A 26,273-nucleotide genomic window follows, 5' to 3' on the forward strand; every position below is an offset into this window, starting at 1 on the left:
GAAAATGTAGAATGTGTAGTAAATAAAATTCATCAGATTCACATTTGTTTCAAATGATAAAAGTCTATTATTTTATTTCATTTTATTTTAAATGATTATTCATAATCTAAGAAAAAGACAAAGTAAAAACCAAAAATGCATTAAATGATGGAGCATAAAGAATAAATATAATATAATATACAAATTAATTTTATATTATGAATAGAAGTTGTTTGCACTTCTGTGTGATACAGACTCACCTCTGGATTGTTCACAGTTCCTCAATTTATAGATTAGAAAAGCTTGAGTGAAGATCACAATCAAACACACCACCACAACTACTGTGAGGTAGATCACTTCAGGACCTAAACAACCAGTGATCACATTAACAATTAAAAATAACTCATATCGTATTCAGATTTTCTTTTTACCAACCAAATTGTGAAAGATCCTCCAGCTGTACTCGTGTCCCGTTCCCAAAAATGATCTTCCCACACAGGGCCAAAGCGCAGTAGTAAGTACCAGTATCATTGAGGGTGAAGATGTTCTTGGACAAGTTGTACACACAGGTGTGTGTAGAAGATTCGCTCTCACACTGAAGGCTGCTGTTGTGATGAGTGTAAATGAGTTGAGGATGGGATTGTGATGGAGCAGCTCTGAACCAGAGCACTTGGAGTTCTGCTGCTCTGCTCTCAGAGAGAACCGAACACTGCAGAGTCACTGATGCTCCTGCAGGAACCGAGTTCAAAACACTGCTCTGGTTCACTGACACTTTTACATCTTCATCACCTACTTAGGGGAATAAAGACAGATTTACTGACTGTGCTAAATAAAATGTTCATGTTTACAAAGTGAAATAACAAAGTATAATAAGAATCCTGGGAACAGAATTGCTTTTATGTTTGTCAAAAAACACTTTTAATCAAGTGCCTGTCCAATCACCAAAAATACAGTGTTGAAAAAAAGAACTTATATTCTAATATAACCTAAAATTCTTTATGGTTCTTTATTGTTGGTAGATTTTGGTTTAGATTTTTTTATCGTAATTTTCTTTGACCAAAGAACAATGTAAAATGTCCAAACCTACTTCTTCTACAGTGCTATAATTGTTTTCAGTGCTGTTTATAGAGAACTTTTTAGCGAACTGTAAGTGGACATTTACTTTTTTTAGTCTAAATCTGTATTTATATCTGTAAATCTATATTTATATTAAATCTATAATCATATCTGGTTATATCTGGATGATAACCCTTGTTAAAATCAATATAAAAAAATAAAAACAAATCATTGCCAATTTCAAAAATGAAGCAATACAGAAGAAGTTCAATTAAAAATATCCTTTTCCGGGTTGCTACAAATGGAAAATGTATAATGTTCTCTATTGTGCACATAAAAAACGAACTTCCGGATCAAATATTTCAATTCAAATTAAATGTAATCAAAATTAAATGTTATATATATATATATATAAATCTAAATTAATGTTGTTATATTTTATGTATAATAATAATGTTATACAATATTATTACCATTTCAGTATTATTACCAAAATCTACTGTTAAAAATTAAATCTATAAAATATTTCTTAATAGATTTTTTATACAGCCATAAACTGCTCTAAATTTCATATTTCAATATAGTTTATTCACGATCAGTACCAAAGACGGTATAAATGATACAGAAGACAATGAAATAAAAACGCTACATTGTCTGGCACATTACTTGTGATACAGATTCAGTTAAATACACAGTGTTCAGTGTGTTTGCATGTGTAGTGTACAAATAGAGTGATGAAATTATTTACCTGTTACAGCCAAGAATGTTCCATTGGATAATGTTAAATCTTGCAGGTAAATATTTCCACAGTAGTAAAGTCCTCCATGATCTTTATTTATATGTGGAATAATCAAAGAAACGCCATTAGCAGTCGTCTCCATTGTAAATCCTGACGAACTGAAAATGGGGAAAATTTTGACAACATAATTTATTTTTCTCCCACTTTGTGGCATTTCTCCAAATGTTTGTTTGTACCAAACCACATTTTCAGCTCTAGGAATGTGTTTAAACGGGCAGTTAAGAGTAACATGCTCTCCAGACTTGACTGAGAGAAACGATAGAAATGAAGGTCTGGAGAAATCCATAACTTGCGCCAAAGCTAGAAAATGTACAAAAAGAAAAGGTTAATGCAATAATGAAGGAAATACTAGAATAAATAATAAGCATTTTATATATTATAGTTAAACTTACTTATTATGTTCAGAGAAAAGAGAAAAATCCACAGTTGTGCCATCTTTAGAGCTGAAACAACAGTCAGATGGAGCTGCTGAAAAGTGGGCAGATGATGACAGCAAGAGTTTTGTTCTCGAGACTGCAATCTGATTGGCTGCTCAAAGTCACGAGCTGAATTTCCTTTTCAGCTACGTCTCTATTTTTGAGCCAGTGTTTCGTTCACCAGATGGAAAATAAAGAGCAACAAAAAAATCAAACCTGTACAGATCTTATTTTCTAAAATAAAAGCCATTTACTGTTACTGCGATGTGCAGTGTCAGATATAAATATATACATAATATATATGCAACAAAAACCCACAATTCTTGACATCGAAAACATTTATATCATCTAATTTTAATCTAAATCTGTATTTATATCTGTAAATCTATATTTATATTAAATCTATAATCATATCTGGTTATATCTGGATGATAACCCTTGTTAAAATCAATATAAAAAAATAAAAACAAATCATTGCCAATTTCAAAAATGAAGCAATACAGAAGAAGTTCAATTAAAAATATCCTTTTCCGGGTTGCTACAAATGGAAAATGTATAATGTTCTCTATTGTGCACATAAAAACGAACTTCCGGATCAAATATTTCAATTCAAATTAAATGTAATCAAAATTAAATGTTATATATATATATATATAAATCTAAATTAATGTTGTTATATTTTATGTATAATAATAATGTTATACAATATTATTACCATTTCAGTATTATTACCAAAATCTACTGTTAAAAATTAAATCTATAAAATATTTCTTAATAGATTTTTTATACAGCCATAAACTGCTCTAAATTTCATATTTCAATATAGTTTATTCACGATCAGTACCAAAGACGGTATAAATGATACAGAAGACAATGAAATAAAAACGCTACATTGTCTGGCACATTACTTGTGATACAGATTCAGTTAAATACACAGTGTTCAGTGTGTTTGCATGTGTAGTGTACAAATAGAGTGATGAAATTATTTACCTGTTACAGCCAAGAATGTTCCATTGGATAATGTTAAATCTTGCAGGTAAATATTTCCACAGTAGTAAAGTCCTCCATGATCTTTATTTATATGTGGAATAATCAAAGAAACGCCATTAGCAGTCGTCTCCATTGTAAATCCTGACGAACTGAAAATGGGGAAAATTTTGACAACATAATTTATTTTTTCTCCCACTCTTTGTGGCATTTCTCCAAATGTTTGTTTGTACCAAACCACATTTTCAGCTCTAGGAATGTGTTTAAACGGGCAGTTAAGAGTAACATGCTCTCCAGACTTGACTGAGAGAAACGATAGAAATGAAGGTCTGGAGAAATCCATAACTTGCGCCAAAGCTAGAAAATGTACAAAAAGAAAAGGTTAATGCAATAATGAAGGAAATACTAGAATAAATAATAAGCATTTTATATATTATAGTTAAACTTACTTATTATGTTCAGAGAAAAGAGAAAAATCCACAGTTGTGCCATCTTTAGAGCTGAAACAACAGTCAGATGGAGCTGCTGAAAAGTGGGCAGATGATGACAGCAGCAAGAGTTTTGTTCTCAAGACTGCAATCTGATTGGCTGCTCAAAGTCACGAGCTGAATTTCCTTTTCAGCTACGTCTCTATTTTTGAGCCAGTGTTTCGTTCACCAGATGGAAAATAAAGAGCAACAAAAAAATCAAACCTGTACAGATCTTATTTTCTAAAATAAAAGCCATTTACTGTTACTGCGATGTGCAGTGTCAGATATAAATATATACATAATATATATGCAACAAAAAAACCCACAATTCTTGACATCGAAAACATTTATATCATCTAATTTTTAATCTAAACCAAAATATGATGTATCATTTTTTTTCTCTTTCTTCATCCACATTTTTTATAAGTTCAAATCCAAGCTACACCAAACTGCCATTCTTGGTCCCCTAAGAAAGGCCCTTAATCCTGTAACTACTTAGTTTTATGAATGAGATAAATGTAAGTTGCGCTGGATCTACCATATCTATCTATCTACAGTGCCCTCCACAATTATTGGCACCCCTGTTTAAGATGTGGTCGTGGACTTCTAAAAATTCTCCTTTTTTTTAAAACAACATAGAACCCAAATGCAAGAAAAGAGAAAAATCCAACCTTTTATTTAAGTACATTACTTTGGTAGTAAAAAAATCACACATTTAGAAAAAAAAAAACTTGAAATCATGTGTGCCACAATTATTGGCACCCCTGATGTTAATACTTTGTACAACCTCCTTTTGCCAACAAGACAGCACTTAATCTCCTCCTATAACATTTCACAAGATTGGAGAACACAAAGAGAGGGATTTTTGACCATTCTTCTTTGCACAATCTTTCTAGATCATCCAGTGTCCTGGGTCCTCTTTTATGCACTCTTCTCTTTAGCTCGCCCCACAGGTTTTCGATTGGGTTGAGGTCTGGGGACTGAGATGGCCATGGGAGGACCTTGAGTTTGTGACTGCTGAACCACTTTTGTGTAGATTTTGCCACATGTTTTGGATCATTATCCTGCTGAAAGACCCAATGACGACCCATCTTCAGCTTTCTGGCAGAGGCCATCAGGTTTTTATTTAAAATATCCTGGTACTTCAAAGCGTTCATAATGCCATGCACCCTAACAAGGTTCCCAGGGCCTTTGGAAGAGAAACAGGCCCACAGCATCATAGATCCTCCACCATACTTCACGGTGGGCATGAGGTGCTTTTCGGCATACTCATCTTTTGTTTTACGCCAGACCCACTTAGAGTGTTTGTTGCCAAAAAGCTCAATCTTAGTCTCATCTGACCAAAGCACACGATCCCAGTTGAAGTCCCAGTACCGCTTAGCAAACTCCAGGCGTTTACGTTTGTGAGTGTTAGTGAGAAAAGGTTTTACCTTGCATGCCTCCCAAACAGCTTGTTGGCATGTAGAGAGCGTCTGATGGTTGTTTTGGAGACTCTGTGACCCCAAGATGCCACTCTTTGATGCAATTCTGTGACGGTGAGCTTGGGAAATTTTTTTACTTCTCTTACCATCCTCCTCACTGTGCGTTGTGGCAAGATAAACTTGGGACCTCTTCCAGCCTTGTTTGTCACTGTTCCAGTTGTTTTAAACTTCTTAATGATTCCTCTGACTGTAGATACCGGCAAGTTAAGGCGAGTGGCTATTTTCTTGTAGCCATTGCCTGACTTATGAAGGTCGACACACATCTGCCTTACTTGAATGGTGTGTTCTCTTGTCTTTGCCATGTTGACAAATGGGTAAGAGAATTAGGCCTCTGTGTCACAACATATTTATACCCCAGGAAACAGGAAATCATGAATTACTAATTAAAAGTCCCTAGATACCCTGACCAACCTTAGCAACTACAGAAAAATATATATAAAAAAAAAAAAAACAATTAAATTTTTCAGAGGAATTGTTAGGGGTGCCAATAATTGTGGGACACATGATTTCAAGTTTTTTTTTTTTCTAAATGTATTTTTTTTTTACCACCAAAGTTATGTACTTAAATGAAAGGTTGGATTTTTCTCTTTTTTTGCATTTGGGTTCTATGTTGTTTTAAAAAAAAGGAGAATTTTTAGAAGTCCACGACCACATCTTAAACAGGGGTGCCAATAATTGTGGAGGGCACTGTATCTATCTATCTATCTATCTATCTATCTATCTATCTATCTATCTATCTATCTATCTATCTATCTATCTATCTATCTATCTATCTATCTATCTATCTATATATCTGTCTATATATCTATCTATCTATCTATATATCTGTCTATATATCTATCTGTCTGTCTGTCTGTCTGCAAAAAAAAAAAAATCCTTTTATTATATATATATTTAATTTCTTATTGCTTTAAAATCCAGGAAATATCTCATTCTTTCTTTACTATTCTTACTATTTAAAAGTCCCAACTGTAAATTTTTCCTGGTGACATCTAGAAAACATTGTGGTTTGCACCCATATAAAAAATCAAATGTGAAAAATCCTGTGGTGTGGAAACTTGTGGAATCTTTTGTATTGTTTTTGCAAATATACGAATCATTTTCTGTTACACAAAAGTGTTTGACTAAATCACTCACTAGATCGAATGTTTGTGGATGGTAAATACTGCCGATCACTGAAACAGAGAGCTCTGTAGTAATCCTTCCCACTTCCTTCTTCTGGCTCCACCTTCCATGCACAAACCTTCACAAAGCCACGCTCAACCTTCTACATACATGTACATGTTATGGTCTCATGCCACAATGATTTATTTACTAAATAACAAATAGTTCAATAATCTTTGACCCTTAATGTTTATAGTATAAAAATGTTTTAACATGAAGGCCGCAAAATGTGTATGAATGTACTGCTGATTTTTAGGCAAATGTCCACACAGCAGAAACAACTCATGCAGCATCTTTACTTGAGAGTGGAAGTTTTGTAACAGCAAATGGATATTAACCTCTTAGCCTTCGGCACAGATTTTGAACTCTGAAATAATAAATGTGTTGCTGTATTAGTACACATTGTGTTGAAAGATTCTTCAGAAATGAGACATGTATGTGTGCAAAAAAAAAAAAAAAAATCCTTTTATTATATATATATTTAATTTCTTATTGCTTTAAAATCCAGGAAATATCTCATTCTTTCTTTACTATTCTTACTATTTAAAAGTCCCAACTGTAAATTTTTCCTGGTGACATCTAGAAAACATTGTGGTTTGCACCCATATAAAAAATCAAATGTGAAAAATCCTGTGGTGTGGAAACTTGTGGAATCTTTTGTATTGTTTTTTGCAAATATACGAATCATTTTCTGTTACACAAAAAGTGTTTGACTAAATCACTCACTAGATCGAATGTTTGTGGATGGTAAATACTGCCGATCACTGAAACAGAGAGCTCTGTAGTAATCCTTCCCACTTCCTTCTTCTGGCTCCACCTTCCATGCACAAACCTTCACAAAGCCACGCTCAACCTTCTACATACATGTACATGTTATGGTCTCATGCCACAATGATTTATTTACTAAATAACAAATAGTTCAATAATCTTTGACCCTTAATGTTTATAGTATAAAAATGTTTTAACATGAAGGCCGCAAAATGTGTATGAATGTACTGCTGATTTTTAGGCAAATGTCCACACAGCAGAAACAACTCATGCAGCATCTTTACTTGAGAGTGGAAGTTTTGTAACAGCAAATGGATATTAACCTCTTAGCCTTCGGCACAGATTTTGAACTCTGAAATAATAAATGTGTTGCTGTATTAGTACACATTGTGTTGAAAGATTCTTCAGAAATGAGACATGTATGTGTGCAAAAAAAAAAAAATCCTTTTATTATATATATATTTAATTTCTTATTGCTTTAAAATCCAGGAAATATCTCATTCTTTCTTTACTATTCTTACTATTTAAAAGTCCCAACTGTAAATTTTTCCTGGTGACATCTAGAAAACATTGTGGTTTGCACCCATATAAAAAATCAAATGTGAAAAATCCTGTGGTGTGGAAACTTGTGGAATCTTTTGTACTGTTTTTGCAAATATACGAATCATTTTCTGTTACACAAAAAGTGTTTGACTAAATCACTCACTAGATCGAATGTTTGTGGATGGTAAATACTGCCGATCACTGAAACAGAGAGCGCTCTGTAGTAATCCTTCCCACTTCCTTCTTCTGGCTCCACCTTCCATGCACAAACCTTCACAAAGCCACGCTCAACCTTCTACATACATGTACATGTTATGGTCTCATGCCACAATGATTTATTTACTAAATAACAAATAGTTCAATAATCTTTGACCCTTAATGTTTATAGTATAAAAATGTTTTAACATGAAGGCCGCAAAAATGTGTATGAATGTACTGCTGATTTTTAGGCAAATGTCCACACAGCAGAAACAACTCATGCAGCATCTTTACTTGAGAGTGGAAGTTTTTGTAACAGCAAATGGATATTAACCTCTTAGCCTTCGGCACAGATTTTGAACTCTGAAATAATAAATGTGTTGCTGTATTAGTACACATTGTGTTGAAAGATTCTTCAGAAATGAGACATGTATGTGTGCAAAAAAAAAAAAATCCTTTTATTATATATATATTTAATTTCTTATTGCTTTAAAATCCAGGAAATATCTCATTCTTTCTTTACTATTCTTACTATTTAAAAGTCCCAACTGTAAATTTTTCCTGGTGACATCTAGAAAACATTGTGGTTTGCACCCATATAAAAAATCAAATGTGAAAAATCCTGTGGTGTGGAAACTTGTGGAATCTTTTGTATTGTTTTTGCAAATATACGAATCATTTTCTGTTACACAAAAGTGTTTGACTAAATCACTCACTAGATCGAATGTTTGTGGATGGTAAATACTGCCGATCACTGAAACAGAGAGCTCTGTAGTAATCCTTCCCACTTCCTTCTTCTGGCTCCACCTTCCATGCACAAACCTTCACAAAGCCACGCTCAACCTTCTACATACATGTACATGTTATGGTCTCATGCCACAATGATTTATTTACTAAATAACAAATAGTTCAATAATCTTTGACCCTTAATGTTTATAGTATAAAAATGTTTTAACATGAAGGCCGCAAAATGTGTATGAATGTACTGCTGATTTTTAGGCAAATGTCCACACAGCAGAAACAACTCATGCAGCATCTTTACTTGAGAGTGGAAGTTTTGTAACAGCAAATGGATATTAACCTCTTAGCCTTCGGCACAGATTTTGAACTCTGAAATAATAAATGTGTTGCTGTATTAGTACACATTGTGTTGAAAGATTCTTCAGAAATGAGACATGTATGTGTGCAAAAAAAAAAAAATCCTTTTATTATATATATATATATATATATATATATTTAATTTCTTATTGCTTTAAAATCCAGGAAATATCTCAGTATTTATTTATTTTTACCAGTGAAACCAATATAACATCTCAACATTCACAAATATACATGTCTGACATTCAAAACCAAACAAAACAAATCAGTGACCAATATAGCCACCTTTCTTTGCAAGGACACTCAAAAGCCTGCCATCCATGGATTCTGTCAGTGTTTTGATCTGTTCACCATCAACATTGCGTGCAGCAGCAACCACAGCCTCCCAGACACTGTTCAGAGAGGTGTACTGTTTTCCCTCCTTGTAAATCGCACATTTGATGATGGACCACAGGTTCTCAATGGGGTTCAGATCAGGTGAACAAGGAGGCCATATCATTAGATTTTCTTCTTTTATACCCTTTCTTGCCAGCCACGCTGTGGAGTACTTGGACGTGTGTGATGGAGCATTGTCCTGCATGAAAATCATGTTTTTCTTGAAGGATGCAGACTTCTTCCTGTACCACTGCTTGAAGAAGGTGTCTTCCAGAAACTGGCAGTAGGACTGGGAGTTCAGCTTGACTCCATCCTCAACCCGAAAAGGCCCCACAAGCTCATCTTTGATGATACCAGCCCAAACCAGTACTCCACCTCCACCTTGCTGGCGTCTGAGTCGGACTGGAGCTCTCTGCCCTTTACCAATCCAGCCACGGGCCCATCCATCTGGCCCATCAAGACTCACTCTCATTTCATCAGTCCATAAAACCTTAGAAAAATCAGTCTTGAGATATTTCTTGGCCCAGTCTTGACGTTTCAGCTTGTGTGTCTTGTTCAGTGGTGGTCGACTTTCTGCCTTTCTTACCTTGGCCATGTCTCTGAGTATTGCACACCTTGTGCTTTTGGGCACTCAGTGATGTTGCAGCTCTGAAATATGGCCAAACTGGTGGCATCTTGGCAGCTGCACGCTTGACTTTTCTCAGTTCACGGGCAGTTATTTTGCGCCTTGGTTTTCCACACGCTTCTTGCGACCCTGTCGACTATTTTGAATGAAACGCTTGATTGTTCGATGATCACGCTTCAGAAGCTTGGCTATTTTAAGACTGCTGCATCCCTCTGCAATATATCTCACTATTTTTGACTTTTCTGAGCCTGTCAAGTCCTTCTTTTGACCCATTTTGCCAAAGGAAAGGAAGTTGCCTAATAATTATGCACACCTGATATAGGGTGTTGATGTCATTGGACCACACCCCTTCTCATTACAGAGATGCACATCACCTAATATGCTTAATTGGTAGTAGGCTTTCCAGCCTATACAGCTTGGAGTAAGACAACATGCATAACGAGGATGATGTGGTCAAAATACTCATTTGCCTAATAATTCTGCACTCCCTGTATATTTAATTTCTTATTGCTTTAAAATCCAGGAAATATCTCATTCTTTCTTTACTATTCTTACTATTTAAAAGTCCCAACTGTAAATTTTTCCTGGTGACATCTAGAAAACATTGTGGTTTGCACCCATATAAAAAATCAAATGTGAAAAATCCTGTGGTGTGGAAACTTGTGGAATCTCTTGCACTGTTTTTTGCAAATATACGAATCATTTTCTGTTACACAAAAAGTGTTTGACTAAATCACTCACTAGATCGAATGTTTGTGGATGGTAAATACTGCCGATCACTGAAACAGAGAGCGCTCTGTAGTAATCCTTCCCACTTCCTTCTTCTGGCTCCACCTTCCATGCACAAACCTTCACAAAGCCACGCTCAACCTTCTACATACATGTACATGTTATGGTCTCATGCCACAATGATTTATTTACTAAATAACAAATAGTTCAATAATCTTTGACCCTTAATGTTTATAGTATAAAAATGTTTTAACATGAAGGCCGCAAAAATGTGTATGAATGTACTGCTGATTTTTAGGCAAATGTCCACACAGCAGAAACAACTCATGCAGCATCTTTACTTGAGAGTGGAAGTTTTTGTAACAGCAAATGGATATTAACCTCTTAGCCTTCGGCACAGATTTTGGAACTCTGAAATAATAAATGTGTTCTCCATGGCCCTTTGGGACTAATATATGGGTCACCTCATTTTTTGGTGTGTTTCATGTTTCGGTTAAATCCATCTTTAATATTAAACTGGACTGCCTGTTATGTAGTGCCAGATAGTTGTACTGGACCCATTCCCTGTACCTATCAGTAGCTGGCTGATAAACTGCTCCAGCACAATAAGCTCAACTACATAATTGCCCATATTCTTTTTTGTCAGCCAGCACCATTAGAAGGCATCATGGAGTTATTGAATTATTGCAAATGTGTGGCCGAGCTTGTGGAATGTCAGAGTAGGTCCAACTCACTGCACAATCACCCATTTCAAGTCTAAATACAGGTCTTCATCAGAGGACAGTGGCAGCAGATCACATTCCCTGTGTCTGAACCCTACTTTTATGTATAAATATTGGCAATCTAAAGACTGAAAAATTGTGTGTGAAAAATTCGTGTTGATTTGTGTCATAAATCATTCGAGCAGATTACAACAAGAACAGGGAATGAAGGATTTCACAAAAATAATTCCATTTTTCATTTGTTATATATTAAACTTCAGCAAAATAAAAGAAAAAAAGAACTAATTAATACATGAAGAACAAATAGAAATAGAAATATGATCTATGTAGCATGTAACACTTCAGAATAAACACAATCTTCAGGTCTGTCTCTCTTTCGTGTCACTCGTTTGGTGTTGTTCTTGTTATAATGTATAGCAGCGTAATTCAGCTCCACTGAAACACCACCCTGTGGGAATGAACATTGAAATATTTATTTTGAAGCACAGTGAAACATAAGAGAGCAATTAAGCGAGATGTTCATAGAACATGTAGAAATATATAGTATTTACCTGACCAGTTGTTCTTTCATTAACAGAGTCTGTTTGACATCTCACTGAACAGGAAACACAAATATGAATAAATAAATAAATAAATAAATAAATAAATAAATAAATAAATAAATAAATAAATATACAAGAAAAGCTCCATGTTCATTCCTCCTCACTTTACTACCACCCCTGTCACTGAATTAGCAAAAACTATCACAACTGCACTCCAAAATCTAGTGGACATCAGCCCAGGAGACTAAAGGTTATTGTACTTTGTTGGACTGTAAATAATCTACATAAATATAGTAGACAAGGAAATAAAATTTTCATACAGACTCACCTCTGGATTTTTCGCCGTTCCTCATTTTACAGAGAAGAAAAGCTTGAGTGAAGATCACAATCATACAAACCACCACCACTACTGTGAGGTAGATCACTTCAGGACCTAAACAACCACTGATCAGATTACAATTCAAAATAATTTATAACATATTTAGATTTTCTTTTTACCAACCAATTTGTGAAAGATTCTCCAGCTGTACTCGTGTCCCGTTCCCGAAAATGATCTTCCCACACAGGGCCACAGCGCAGTAGTAAGTACCAGTATCATTGAGGCTGAAGATGTTCTTGGACAAGTTGTACACACAGGTGTGTGTAGAAGATTTGCTCTCACACTGAAGGCTGCTGTTGTGATGAGTGTAAATGAGTTGAGGATGGGATTGTGATGGAGCAGCTCTGAACCAGAGCACTTGGAGTTCTGCTGCTCTGCTCTCAGAGAGAACCGAACACTGCAGAGTCACTGATGCTCCTACAGGAACTGAGTCTGATACACTGCTCTGGAACACTGTCACTTTTTCATCTTCATCTCCTGCTCAGGGGAATAAAGACAGTTTAAATTTATATGATAAATGAAACATTCACTATAATGTTCTTAAACTGAAAATGACAGAATCCCAGCTAACAACAAAACTCTGCCCTTTTTGGTACAATGCACACCTAGTCAAATGTATTATTAATAATGCTGATGCACCTAAAATTCCATAAAATGGACAGTAATTTGAAGCGATAAAAATAAAAGGAATTAATATTTTATAAGATCCTACATTACAAACCTGCATCCATTTTGGATGATGATTGACAAATTTTAGTTCTTTTCTTATTGCAATTATGTATTCATAACTTTTTTAAGGAATCATAAATATGATTCACAAAGTAATTGTTATGAACCAGACCACTCGTAACTGTGGTTCTCATGCAGTGTAATTAATTAGAGTAGTGTTTTCAATCTTGAACACACTGAAGCTCATAGAACATCTACAGTGACAGACATTAACATTTTTATACACATCTAGATTGCTTTAATCAAGTTATTTAAAAGCACTTACAAATAACATTTAATAACAAAAATACATAGTTTTTAGATCAGGTAGTTTTTATTTAGTTATTTACCTTTTACAGTCAAGAACGTTCCATTGGATAATGTAGCCTCGTATGTGGAAATGGCTTCACAGTAATAAAGTCCTCCATGATCTTTATTCGTAAGTGGAATAATCAAAAAATATTTGTTTTCAGTCGTCTCCATTGTAAATCCTGATGTGTTGAAACTGGAGTAAATTTTTAACGTCTTATACATTAATTTTTCACCCACTTTTTGAGGCATTTCTCCAAAGATTTGCTTGTACCAGACCACACTTTTAGGCCTGTTAATGTCTTTCAAAGGACAGTTAAGACTAACACGTTCTCCAGACTTCACTGAGCGAAATGAAATAAAGGACGGTCTGGAAAAATCCACAACGTGCGCCGAAGCTAGAAAATGAAATATAAATAAAGGAATAACTATTCAAAATAATTGAAGAACTCATAAGCATTGCAACAGTTAACACATAAATGAAATGAAACTTACTTATTGTGTTCAGAGTTAAGAGAAAAATGCACAGTTGTGCCATCTTCAGATGTGAAGTAACACTCTGGTGGAGCTCCTGAAAAGTGGGCAGATGATGACAGCACCAGCAGTTTTATTTCCAAAGACTTTCATCTGATTGGCTGCTTAAAAGTCATGAACTAAATTTCCTTTTCAGCTTTGTTTCCATTTCTGAGACACAGTTTGGTTCACCAGCAGTCTGTGGTGTAACTGAGCATTAAAAACAATACACACTGTACAGAACTAGTTTGGCGTTTCTGCTAAATGTTCAGTACTGTTACATAGGTGTGTGGATATTAGTTAGAAATATTAATAAAAGAACAATTTGAAGAATTGTACAGGTTTTTACAAAACAGAACAGAACACTCGCAATGTTTGATGTAGCAAATATTTAAATTCACATCTTTTTTTTTTAAGACCTAAACATAAAATGTGGCCTTTTTCATAGCAAAACTTTTTCATAGCAGTTTTTCCTGTACAAGATCCTGATCCTATAGTGCACCATAAATGGAGATCAAAAATAAGTGCAACATTAAGCTGCAGTTCCAATCATGGAATCCTATTCTGCTGTCCCTACTGTTAATTGGCTGATAAACTGCTCCAGCACAATGAGCTCTACTACATTGGCCTCAGGCTCCTCTGCCAGCCCGCACCTTTGGCAGGCGTCATGGAGTTATTGAGTTATTGCAAATGGGTGGCCGAGCTTGTGGAATGTCAACAAGTGGAACATCTGATAATGCTGATGGGAGTAGAGCCAACTCACTGCACACTCGCCCATTTCTGCTCCATCTGCAGTTTAGTGAGGGCATGTTGCTGGGTTTGGTGGATGCTGACGATGGTCTGCAATAGTTTATCCAGTGGTGAAGACTCCATAACAGTAAATCTTACTCTGTTTGGAGTGTGGAAACCTTGGTGGTTTAGGAAAAGGGAAATTGGAGGCAGGTGGCAGGTTCTCAAAGACAAACAATTTAATTTTTCCATGTTTACATTTGAAAAAGCATAAATAAAAACACACACTTGCATTTATATTTCTCTGGATCCATCCATCCATCCATCCATCCATCCATCCATCCATCCATCCATCTCTCTCTCTCTCTCTCTCTCTCTCTCTCTCTCTCTCTCTCTCTCACATGCACCCCTCCCCCTTATCCCTTATACCAATCACTGAAACAGAAAGCACTCTTTAGTATAATTCTGCACAGGTGTATGATCTGTACCACTCACTTCCTCTGACTCTGACCTCCATTCACAAACCAGCACTAGACCACACCCACATTTCTACATATAGATTGAATGGCCTTATGCATATATTTTAGCTGAATACACAATTAATCATAAAGCAGTTTAATTAGCAAATAACAAATTGTTCAATCATTTGACCCTCAATATTTCTATCTATCTATCTATCTATCTATCTATCTATCTATCTATCTATCTATCTATCTATCTATCTATCTATCTATCTATCTATCTATCTATATATATATATATATATATATAAATATTGAATATAAAGACCACAGACGTGTGTAAATGTAGTGTTGATTCGTGTTATACATCATTAGAGCAGTTAACCACAAGAACAGGAAATGAAAGTTCCCACAGTTGGAAATTTACTTCTCTTTTTATAGATTTAAGATTCAAATCTAATATCAAATGAGAGATAAGAGATCATTCACATGACACTGGAGGAAATGTGTAATAAACACAACTACTGTAAAAAAAAAAAAACTAATTTAAATAAATGAAAAAAAAACATTAGAAATATGATCTAAGTAACATGTGACACTTCAGAATAAACACAATCTTCAGGTTTTTCTTTTTTTCTCATCACTCTTTTGGTGTTCTTCTTATTAAAATGTAAAGCAGCGTAATTCAGCTCTACTGCATCACCACCCTGTGGGGATCAATATACAGATGTTTGTATTAGATCACAGCTGTCTAAATCATAACAGGTACATTTAGCAGTTAGTTTATAAGAGCATGTAGAAACAATTTAAGATTATTTACCTGATCAGGTGTTTTCTTTATAACAGAGACTTTCTGAGGTCTCACTGTAAAAAGAGAGGGGGTGAAACACCTATTGTACTCTCTTTTTGTTTTTGACACATGCATGTTGCTTTGAAATATATGCAACAAACTATTGGAAAAAGTTCTGTTGACAGATAAATAAGTAATTTTTTGTCTCTAACAGTAGAACTTGTGTAAGAAGATGTGATCAGGCTTCTTTACCCCCACAGTCAAACATGGAGGTGGAAGTTTAATGGTTTGAGATTATTTGATTCAGGGAAAGTGGGAAACTTTTTACTGGTGAAATATTCCTGATCAAACATGGAAACCATAGTCATGAAAATCTAAAAAACTCTTTGAATGAGAAGGTGTGTCCAAACTTTTGGTCTGTACTGTAGGTATTGCAGTTCTGTGTGACAGACTCACCTCTGAATTGTTCACAGACTCTCATTTTACAGATTATTAAAGTTTCAGTGATGATTACAATCACACACACGGCCACCACTGTGAGGTAGATCACATGAGGACCTGAATGAATTAACAATTTTAAAATAACAGACTTAAGAGATAAATTACAATCATGATTAAACCTAAATAATATTCATGTTTGTTTTACCAACCAAATTGTGAAACCTTCTCCAGCTGTACTCGTGTCCCGTTCCCGAAAATGATCTTCCCACACAGGGCCACAGCGCAGTAGTAAGTTCCAGTATCATTGAGGCTGAAGATGTTCTTGGACAAGTTGTACACACAGGTGTGTGTAGAAGATTCGCTCTCACACTGAAGGCTGCTGTTGTGATGAGTGTAAATGAGTTGAGGATGGGATTGTGATGGAGCAGCTCTGAACCAGAGCACTTGGAGTTCTGCTGCTCTGCTCTCAGAGAGAACCAAACACTGCAGAGTCACTGATGCTCCTGCAGGAACCGAGTCCAAAACACTGCTCTGGTTCACTGACACTTTTACATCTTTATCTCCTGCTCAGGGGAATAAAGACAGTTTAAATTTTTGTGATAAATGAAACAAGATTTATTATGTACTTAATCTACAAAGACAGAAGAAAAATTTAAATCCTGGCTATAGGATGGTCTTATTGTGAAATCTCTTTGTTTTCTATAATACTAATAAATCTAATATCAGTTCACTTTGAACAGAAGTGAAAAAATTAATAAAACAAATGTATATTTTTTCAATGCATTTCAGAGTTACATGAGATACATGAACCTTTATTTATATATTATATATTATAATCAAAGCCAGAAATAAAACAATTAAACAACAATTATTTAATAAAAAAAATTACAATTTCTGAAAAATATAAACATATTATAATAATTAAATATGAACAATTTAATGTGCTTACATTTACTTTTTACTAGTTAATTAGCTACTCCAGTAATGCACTGGCGATTAAGTGAAAATATCAAAACTTTTTAATCCATAATGCTGACACAACGCAACAAATCAACCTTTTAAAAAATTCTCAATTTGTGGTGTACAATAAAATTATTTACATATTGAAACATAAATTTCTAAAATATCTCAAGTTTTGGACCAAAAAAAACAACTTTTGGATCTTGCATTATATTATACATTATATTACTGCTATCTTTTAAATGTTAAGAATGTTGGAACTCCTAAATAATAAATACACAGGGATTGTTTAATTTTTTCCATGCATATTCTGGTATATATTAACTTGTGGTTCATTACATTTGTTCAAAAGGTTTTGATGCAGTCACTTACCTGTGACAACCAAGAAAGTTCCATTCGATAATGTAACAATATCCAGGTAAATATGTCCACAGTAGTAAAGCCCTTCATGATCTTTATTTACATGTGGAATAGTCAGAGAAAGGCTGTTAGCAGTCGTCTTCATTGTAAATCCCGACGTGTTGAAAATGGCTGTAATTTTGGCCTCTTTGTAGTATGATCTTTCTCCCAATTTTAGAGGCATTTCTCCAAATTTTGTTTGTACCAGACAGTATTTTGAGGTCCACCAGGGTCCAAAAAGAGGCAGTTAAGAGTAACACACTCTCCAGACTTCACTGAGAGAAATGTTCCGGTTAAACTCTCTTCCTTTGCTAAAACTTTGAAAAAGAAATAAAACTTGAGTAACACAGTAGTAATAATAAGAAACAATAAAAATAAGAAAAGGAAGAAAAGAATTAAAAGAAAAAAGGAGGATAAACAGTTACTAGGAATTACAATGATCTGGTAATTGATCTTACTTATGTTCAGCGATAAGAGAAGAATCCACAGTTGTGCCATCTCTTAAACTCAAACAACCCTCAGGTGGAGCTGCTGAAAAGTGAGCAGATGATGACAAAAACCAACAGTTTTGTTCTCAAGACTTTCATCTGATTGGCAGCTTGAAGTCATGAGCTAAATTTCCTTTTCAGCTACGTTTCTATTTATGACCCCCAGTTTGGTTTACTAGAGGTTTGTGTTGAAACAGAGCAAAAGAAGAACTATACAGTTCAGCAAAAAAACAATAGTCCATATGATTTCTTTTCCACATTTTGTATCACACACACACACACACACACACACACACACACACACACACACACACACAGAAACACACACACATACACACACACAGACACACACACAGTGCATTTGGAAAGTTTTCCCAACTTCATAAGTATTATTTTCATAAGTTTTTCAATATTTTTTTAAGTATTTAGACACTTTGCAACCACACTTGAAAATTAGCTGAGGTGTGTCCAATTTTTTCTTGGTCATTGCTGAGATGTTTCCACCCCTTGAGTGGAGTCTACCTGTGTGAAATGTTTATTGATTTGATATGATTTGGAAAGGCACACACCTCTTTATAAAACGCCTCACAGCTGACAATGCAGATGAGAGCAAAAAACAATCCATAAGGTCAAATTAACTCACTGCAGGATTGTTGCAAAGCAAAGATCTGGGGATAGAAGATTCCCAAGAGCAAAGTGCCTCCATAATTCTCAAATAGAAAAAGTGTTGCTCAATCAGGACTCTTCTGAGAGCTGGTCACTAAACAATCGGAGGAGAAGTGTCTTAGTAAGAGAATTGACCAAAATCCATAGAGTCACTCTGACTGAGCTTCAGAGATCCTGTGTGGAGATGGTCAAAGTTCCAGAAGGACAACCATCACTGCAGCTCTCTAACATCCCTAAGCATATAACAAAGACAACACAGGAGTGGCTTAAGGACAACATGAATGTCTTAGAGTGGCCCAGCGAGAGAACGGACTTTAATGAACATCTTAATAGAAACCCAAAAGTTCTTGTCCATCGATGGTCCACATTAAACCTGATCCAGCATGAGAGGATTTGCCATGAAGAATAGCAGAAAATCCCCCAGTCCAGGAGTCCAAAGCTTGTTGTTCCACATCCAGAAAGACTCATGGTGCCTACAGAGCTTTAACTAAGTACTGAATAAAGGGATGAAATATTAATGGATGTGATAATTCAGTTTTCACTTTCTCATTTTGTCTGTTATTTATTATTAGTTTCTGTGAATATTATGTTATTTTATATCATATAGACACACTGTTAAAAATTAAATCACCATATTTTACTTTTTGAGTGACATATACAATGAATTGTAAATAATTGAGAATCTATTTAAAAATACGTTAGCTCAACAAAATTCTCCAAAATGTCACACCTACATCTTCAACAAAGTTTTCTGAACAAACAATTTTATTTTAAAATAGCAACGTTGATATTGAAATATTTCACGCATGCTTGATGAGCCGTGAAGATCACGCAAGTGCACAGGGTTTCCTGCTCCAATTCGAGAGTTGTCTCGTCTTCAATTTGTCTCAGTGCCATATTGGACTTTGCCTATATATTGTGATTGTTTGAGGATCTTAATATCACCACTGTGGGTGAGTAATAAAAATACTTTTGATGTTTTCTTGTGATAAATTGTATATTCCCAACCTGATGGTTTGTTATAGATAAGAATAACTCTGTATGGTTAAAATACAGCATATCATCCATGTAGAGATTTAACGAAGTCTAAACTCATAAATGTTGACGTATTTATAAGTGCATAAAAATGACATCACTGTAACATCACTTTTTAATCGTTTGAAATACTTTCTGTAGTAAATTATTTGCAGGCAATCGTACACACACAACCACAATCATAACAACACACAAGAATCCACGTTTAAAAGAATGTAAAATGGTGTAAAATAAAATGTATCCAGTGTAGTGTGTTTACTGCACACAAGTTCATCAGCGACTGTCTTTCTGTCTGTCTCTCATCTCATTGCTTTCTGGTCTCACTATCCCTCTCTCTCTCTCTCTCTCTCTCTCTCTCTCTCTCTCTCTCTCTCTCTCTCTCTCTCTCTCTCTCTCTTCTCTTTTCTATTTTTTACTGCACAATGCACTACTCTGAATTAACGACAGCATACTATTTATTCTAGCACATACTGTGATATAGAGTATTGTGTGCAACAGATGTGTGATTTCACATGATTTCACAACAACAACAACATCAACAATAACAAAACCCTGGCAAAGTGTTCTAGAACAGAAACTTTGTGCAGGTTTTGGATAAAACTACTTCATCTTTATAAACCTTAGTTTGGTCTGTTCCAACTTGTTGTGACTCCATTTTAAATCAAATAATTCACATAATAATAATAATAATAATAATAATAATAATAATAATAATAATAATAATAATAATTCACTACAAACATAATTAATTAATACATGAAAAACAAATGAAATTAGAAATATGATCTAGGAAACATATAACACTTCAGTATAAAGATAATCTTCAGGATCTTCTCTCTTTCTCATCACTTCATTGGTGTTCTTCTTATTATAATGTACAGCAGCACAATTCAGCAGGATTCAACATACAGATTGTGGAAATCAACATACAAATATTAGTATTAGATCACAGCAATCTGAATCATAAGAGTGAAATTTAGCTTTTATTTCTTTTTATGAGTAAAAATGCAAGAATAAGAGTAAAGAGTAAATTAAGATGATTTACCTGATCTGGTGTTTTCTTTATAACAGAATATTTTTGAGGCCTCACTGCAGAGAACATGTTCACATTTTTTAATAATGATTTAGAAATAAATAAATTTTTGAATGTAGTAAATAATATCCACATACATAAATTACAAGGTTTTATCAAAAGGTTTTAAGACCAATGGTGTAACTGGTGTATTCTGACCCACATGTGTTACCATGTCTGTGATTTACTTATGGTGAACAAGTGGGCAAATCTGCCACAGAGACGTTTGACATAAGATCCATTTGAAATACGGCGATGCTGCACCGAGTCGTTCGGGGTGTTTTGAGTGGTGCATACGCTTCAAGAGCATTAGAACATCACTAGAAGACCTTCAATGAGCTCAACCTCCAAAAATGACGAAACCATTCAGCAACTTGTGCATGATGATCGGAGAACAATTGACATGATCTCAATTCTGCACACACAATGCTCGCCAAATTTGGCTCCTGCGAACTTCGCCCTCTTCCTGAAGATGAAGCTCAAAGGTCACCATTTTTACACCATTCTGGAGAACCAGACCAAATCACAGAAGGTGCTTGACATGCTTTAAAAAGTAGACTTCCAGGACACGTTCCACAAGTGGCAGGATCACTAGGTGCACTGTATTGCTGTGCAAGGGGACTATGTTGAAGATGATGGTGTGTAACCGTAGATAAATAAAACACTTTTTTGCAAACAGATTCCAAACTTTTTGTTTCCAAACTTTTTGATGAAACCTCATACTTTTTTAAATCTCAAGAATCCGTTCTTTTGTTACATATGGTATACTACATGATATCATTTATGAACTAATAAATATATAAATTACATTTCAAAAATACAAAATATTTTGTCAAAATAAAAGACAAGTCTGTGATCGAGACTCACCTCCAGATTGTTCACAGTTTCTCATTTTACAAATAATAAAAGCTTGAACGCAGATCACAATCACACACACGACCACCACTGCTGTGAGACAGATCACTTCAGGTCTCACTGCAGAAAAAAAAAATAAAATCATGAAAATATTCAGCATGTGATATAAAATTTCTACAACAAAATAATAATACAGATCATTTACATTGACTAAATTTGTTTTAGTGAAATGCCAAATAAAATTCACACATTTTTAACCAACCAGATATTAGAAGGTTCTCCAGCTGAACTCGCTTCCCGTTCCCGAAAATGATCTTCCCACACAGGACCACAGCGCAGTAGTAAGTACCAGTATCATTGAGGCTGAAGATGTTCTTGGACAAGTTGTACACACAGGTGTGTGTAGAAGATTCGCTCTCACACTGAAGGCTGCTGTTGTGATGAGTGTAAATGAGTTGAGGATGGGATTGTGATGGAGCAGCTCTGAACCAGAGCACTTGGAGTTCTGCTGCTCTGCTCTCAGAGAGAACCGAACAATGCAGAGTCACTGATGCTCCTGCAGGAACCGAGTCTGATACACTGCTCTGGAACACTGATACTTTTACATCTTCATCTCCTGCTCAGGGGAATAAAGACAGTTTAAATTTTTGTGATAAATGAAACAAGATTTATTATGTACTTAATCTACAAAGACAGAAGAAAAATTTAAATTCTGGCTACAGGATGGTTTTATTGTAAAATCTCTTTGTTTTCTATAATACTAATAAATCTAATATCAGTTTTTTTTTTTTTTTTTTTAAAGGTTCACTTTGAACAGAAGTGAAAAAATTAATAAAACAAATGTATATTTTTTCACTGCATTTCAGAGTTACATGAACCTTTATTTATATATTATATATTATAATCAAAGCCAGAAATAAAACAATTAAACAACAATTACAATTTCTGAAAAATATAAACATATTATAATAATTAAATATGGACAATTTAATGTGCTTACATATACTTTTTAATTAGTTAATTAGCTACTCCAGTAATGCGCTGGCAATTAAGTGAAAATATCAAAAATTTATAATCCATAATGCTGACACAACGCAACAAATTATCCTTTTAAAAAATTCTCAATTTGTGGTGTACAATAAAATTATTTACATATTGAAACATGAATTTCTAAAATATCTCAAGTTTTGGACCAAAAAAAACAACTTTTGGATCTTGCATTATATTATACATTATATTACTGCTATCTTTTAAATGTTAAGAATGTTGGAACTCCTAAATAATAAATACACAGGGATTGTTTAATTTTTTCCATGCATATTCTGGTATATATTAACTTGTGGTTCATTACATTTGTTCAAAAGGTTTTGATGCAGTCACTTACCTGTGACAACCAAGAAAGTTCCATTCGATAATGTAACAATATCCAGGTAAATATGTCCACAGTAGTAAAGCCCTTCATGATCTTTATTTACATGTGGAATAGTCAGAGAAAGGCTGTTAGCAGTCGTCTTCATTGTAAATCCCGACGTGTTGAAAATGGCTGTAATTTTGGCCTCTTTGTAGTATGATCTTTCTCCCAATTTTAGAGGCATTTCTCCAAATTCTTGTTTGTACCAGACAGTATTTTGAGGTCCACCAGGGTCCAAAAAGAGGCAGTTAAGAGTAACACACTCCAGACTTCACTGAGAGAAATGTTCGGTTAAACTCTCTTCCTTTGCTAAAACTTTGAAAAAGAAATAAAACTTGAGTAACACAGTAGTAATAATAAGAAACAATAAAAATAAGAAAAGGAAGAAAAGAATTAAAAGAAAAAAGGAGGATAAACAGTTACTAGGAATTACAATGATCTGGTAATTGATCTTACTTATGTTCAGCGATAAGAGAAGAATCCACAGTTGTGCCATCTCTTAAACTCAAACAACCCTCAGGTGGAGCTACTGAAAAGTGAGCAGATGATGACAAAAACCAACAGTTTTGTTCTCAAGACTTTCATCTGATTGGCGGCTTGAAGTCATGAGCTAAATTTCCTTTTCAGCTACGTTTCTATTTATGACCCCCAGTTTGGTTTACTAGAGGTTTGTGTTGAAACAGAGCAAAAGAAGAACTATACAGTTCAGCAAAAAAACAATAGTCCATATGATTTCTTTTCCACATTTTGTATCACACACACACACACACACACACACACACACACACACACACACACACACACACATACACACACACCGACACACACACAGTACATTTGGAAAGTTTTCCCAACTTCATAAGTATTATTTTCATAAGTTTTTCATTATTTTTATAAGTATTTAGACACTTTGCAACCACACTTGAAAATTAGCTGAGGTGCGTCCAATTTTTTCTTGGTCATTGCTGAGATGTTTCTACACCTTGAGTGGAGTCTACCTGTGTGAAATGTTTATTGATTGGATATGATTTGGAAAGGCACACACCTCTTTATAAAACGCCTCACAGCTGACAATGCAGATGAGAGTAAAAAACTAACCACATGGTCAAATGATCTCACTGCAGGATTGTTGCAAAGCAAAGATCTGGGGATAGAAGATTCCCAAGAGCAAAGTGCCTCCATAATTCTCAAATAGAAAAAGTGTTGCTCAACCAGGACTCTCCTGAGAGCTGGTCACTGAGTAATCAGAGGAGAAGGGTCTTGGTAAGAGAATTGACCAAATCCATATAGTCACTCTGACTGAGCTTCAGAGATCCTGTGTGGAGATGGTCAAAGTTCCAGAAGGACAACCATCACTGCAGCTCTCCACCATTCATGGCTTTATGGCAGGGAGGAAGCCATTTCTTAGTTTTCAAAACCAATGGAAGCCCGCTTGGAGTACTCAGACTGTGTGGAATAAGATTCTTCGGTATGATGAAAAAGATTTAACTGTTTGGCCACAATTCTAAATGTCATGTCAGGAGGAATTCAGACACTGCTCTTCACCTGCCCAAAAATATCTCTTAGTGAAGCATGATGGTGGTAACCTCATATTGTGGGGGTGTTTTACTTCAGTCAGGGTTGAGGGAAATCTGAATGTAGCAGAGTTCAGAGATATTCTCATTAAAAACCTGTTCCATAGTTTTTGGGACCTCACTCTGGACTAAAAGTTCACTTTTCCACATGACAACATCCCTAAGCACATAACAAAGACAACTGGCTTATGGACAACATGAATGTCTTAGAGTGGCCCAGCGAGAGAACTGACTTTAATGAACATCTTAATAGAAACCCAAAAGTTCTTGTCCATCGATGGTCCACATTAAACCTGATCCAGCATAAGAGGATTTGCCATGAAGAATAGCAGAAAATCCCCCAGTCCAGGAGTCCAAAGCTTGTTGTTCCACATCCAAAAAGACTCATGGTGCCTACAGAGCTTCAACTAAGTACTGAATAAAGGGATGAAATATTAATGGATGTGATATTTCAGTTTTCACTTTCTCATTTTGTCTGTTATTTATTATTAGTTTCTGTGAATATTACGTTATTTTTTATCATATAGACACACTGTTAAAAATTAAATCACCATATTTCACTTTTTGAGTGACATATACAATGAATTGTAAATAACTGAGAATCTATTTCAAAATAGATGTTAGCTCAACAAAACAAAATTCTTCAAAATGTCACACCTACATCTTCAACAAAGTTTTCTAAACAAACAATTTTATTTTAAAATAGCAATGTTGATATTGAAATATTTCACGCATGCTTGATGAGCCGTGAAGATCACGCAAGTGCACAGGGTTTCCTGCTCCAATTCGAGAGTTGTCTCGTCTTCAATTTGTCCCAGTGCCATATTGGACTTTGCCTATATATTGTGATTGTTCGAGGATCTTAATATCACCACTGTGGGTGAGTAATAAAAATACTTTTGATGTTTTCTTGTGATAAATTGTATATTCCCAACCTGATGGTTTGTTATAGTATTAAGAATGTTTGTCTGTGGTTAAAATACAGCATATCATCCATGTAGAGATTTAACGAGGTCTAAACTCATAAATGTTGACGTATTTATGAGTACATAAAAAAGACATAACTGTAACCACTTTTTAATCGTTTGAAATACTTTCTGTAGTAAATTATTTGCAGACAATCGTACACACACAACCACAATCATAACAACACACAAGAATCCACGTTTAAAAGAATGTAAAATGGTGTAAAATAAAATTCATCCAGTGTAGTGTGTTTACTGCACACAAGTTCATCAGCGACTGTCTTTCTGTCTGTCTCTCATCTCATTGCTTTCTGGTCTCACTATCCCTCTCTCTCTCTCTCTCTCTCTCTCTCTCTCTCTCTCTCTCTCTCTCTCTCTCTCTCTCTCTCTTCTCTTTTCTCTTTTTTACTGCACAATGCACTACTCTGAATTAACGACAGCATACTATTTATTCTAGCACATACTGTGATATAGAGTATTGTGTGCAACAGATGTGTGATTTCACATGTGCTGTTTCATATTTATCCCACTCATATTACATGTAACATACAACAACAACAACAACA

At 34.8% G+C, this 26,273-nt stretch overlaps 4 protein-coding genes across 5 annotated transcripts in view; all 4 read right to left on the minus strand.

Moving 5' to 3' along the window:
• The window catches only part of LOC124385750, a 2,262-nt gene extending 346 nt beyond the window's left edge, over positions 1-1,916 (minus strand). The window contains exons 1-3 of the mRNA XM_046849014.1: positions 1,784-1,916; positions 415-768; positions 240-344 (exon numbers count right to left, since the gene is read on the minus strand). Of these exons, the coding sequence (XP_046704970.1) occupies positions 240-344; positions 415-768; positions 1,784-1,916 (592 nt within the window). The remainder of the gene's footprint in view (positions 1-239; positions 345-414; positions 769-1,783) is intronic.
• Positions 1,917-11,726: 9,810 nt separating this feature from the next.
• LOC124385735 lies at positions 11,727-13,913 on the minus strand. The gene is made up of 6 exons (XM_046848983.1): positions 13,844-13,913; positions 13,390-13,746; positions 12,455-12,808; positions 12,281-12,385; positions 11,962-12,005; positions 11,727-11,858 (listed from the first exon to the last, which is right to left on the minus strand). Exons 1-6 carry the CDS (start codon positions 13,884-13,886, stop codon positions 11,733-11,735), a joined length of 1,029 nt encoding a protein of 342 aa, XP_046704939.1. The 5' UTR covers positions 13,887-13,913; the 3' UTR covers positions 11,727-11,732.
• Positions 13,914-15,407: 1,494 nt separating this feature from the next.
• LOC124385744 lies at positions 15,408-17,928 on the minus strand. 2 transcript variants are annotated; one of them, XM_046848997.1, is made up of 5 exons: positions 17,615-17,928; positions 16,492-16,845; positions 16,298-16,399; positions 15,872-15,915; positions 15,408-15,758 (listed from the first exon to the last, which is right to left on the minus strand). In XM_046848997.1, exons 1-5 carry the CDS (start codon positions 17,823-17,825, stop codon positions 15,633-15,635), a joined length of 837 nt encoding a protein of 278 aa, XP_046704953.1. In that variant the 5' UTR covers positions 17,826-17,928; the 3' UTR covers positions 15,408-15,632. The 2 variants fall into 2 exon arrangements, with proteins under 2 accessions (XP_046704953.1, XP_046704954.1); XM_046848998.1 differs by having other exon boundaries at positions 15,409-15,758; positions 16,298-16,375.
• Positions 17,929-20,594: 2,666 nt separating this feature from the next.
• Positions 20,595-23,439, minus strand: LOC124386133 (the record flags this gene model as incomplete). The annotated part of the gene is made up of 5 exons (XM_046849782.1): positions 20,595-20,691; positions 20,876-20,919; positions 21,770-21,877; positions 22,020-22,373; positions 23,142-23,439. Coding segments are annotated over 5 exons (879 nt in total), but the record flags the coding sequence as incomplete, so codon positions are not given.
• Positions 23,440-26,273: the final 2,834 nt, after the last annotated feature.

Source organism: Silurus meridionalis, chromosome 5 (assembly GCF_014805685.1).
Source record: "Silurus meridionalis isolate SWU-2019-XX chromosome 5, ASM1480568v1, whole genome shotgun sequence".
NCBI lineage: Eukaryota > Metazoa > Chordata > Actinopteri > Siluriformes > Siluridae > Silurus > Silurus meridionalis.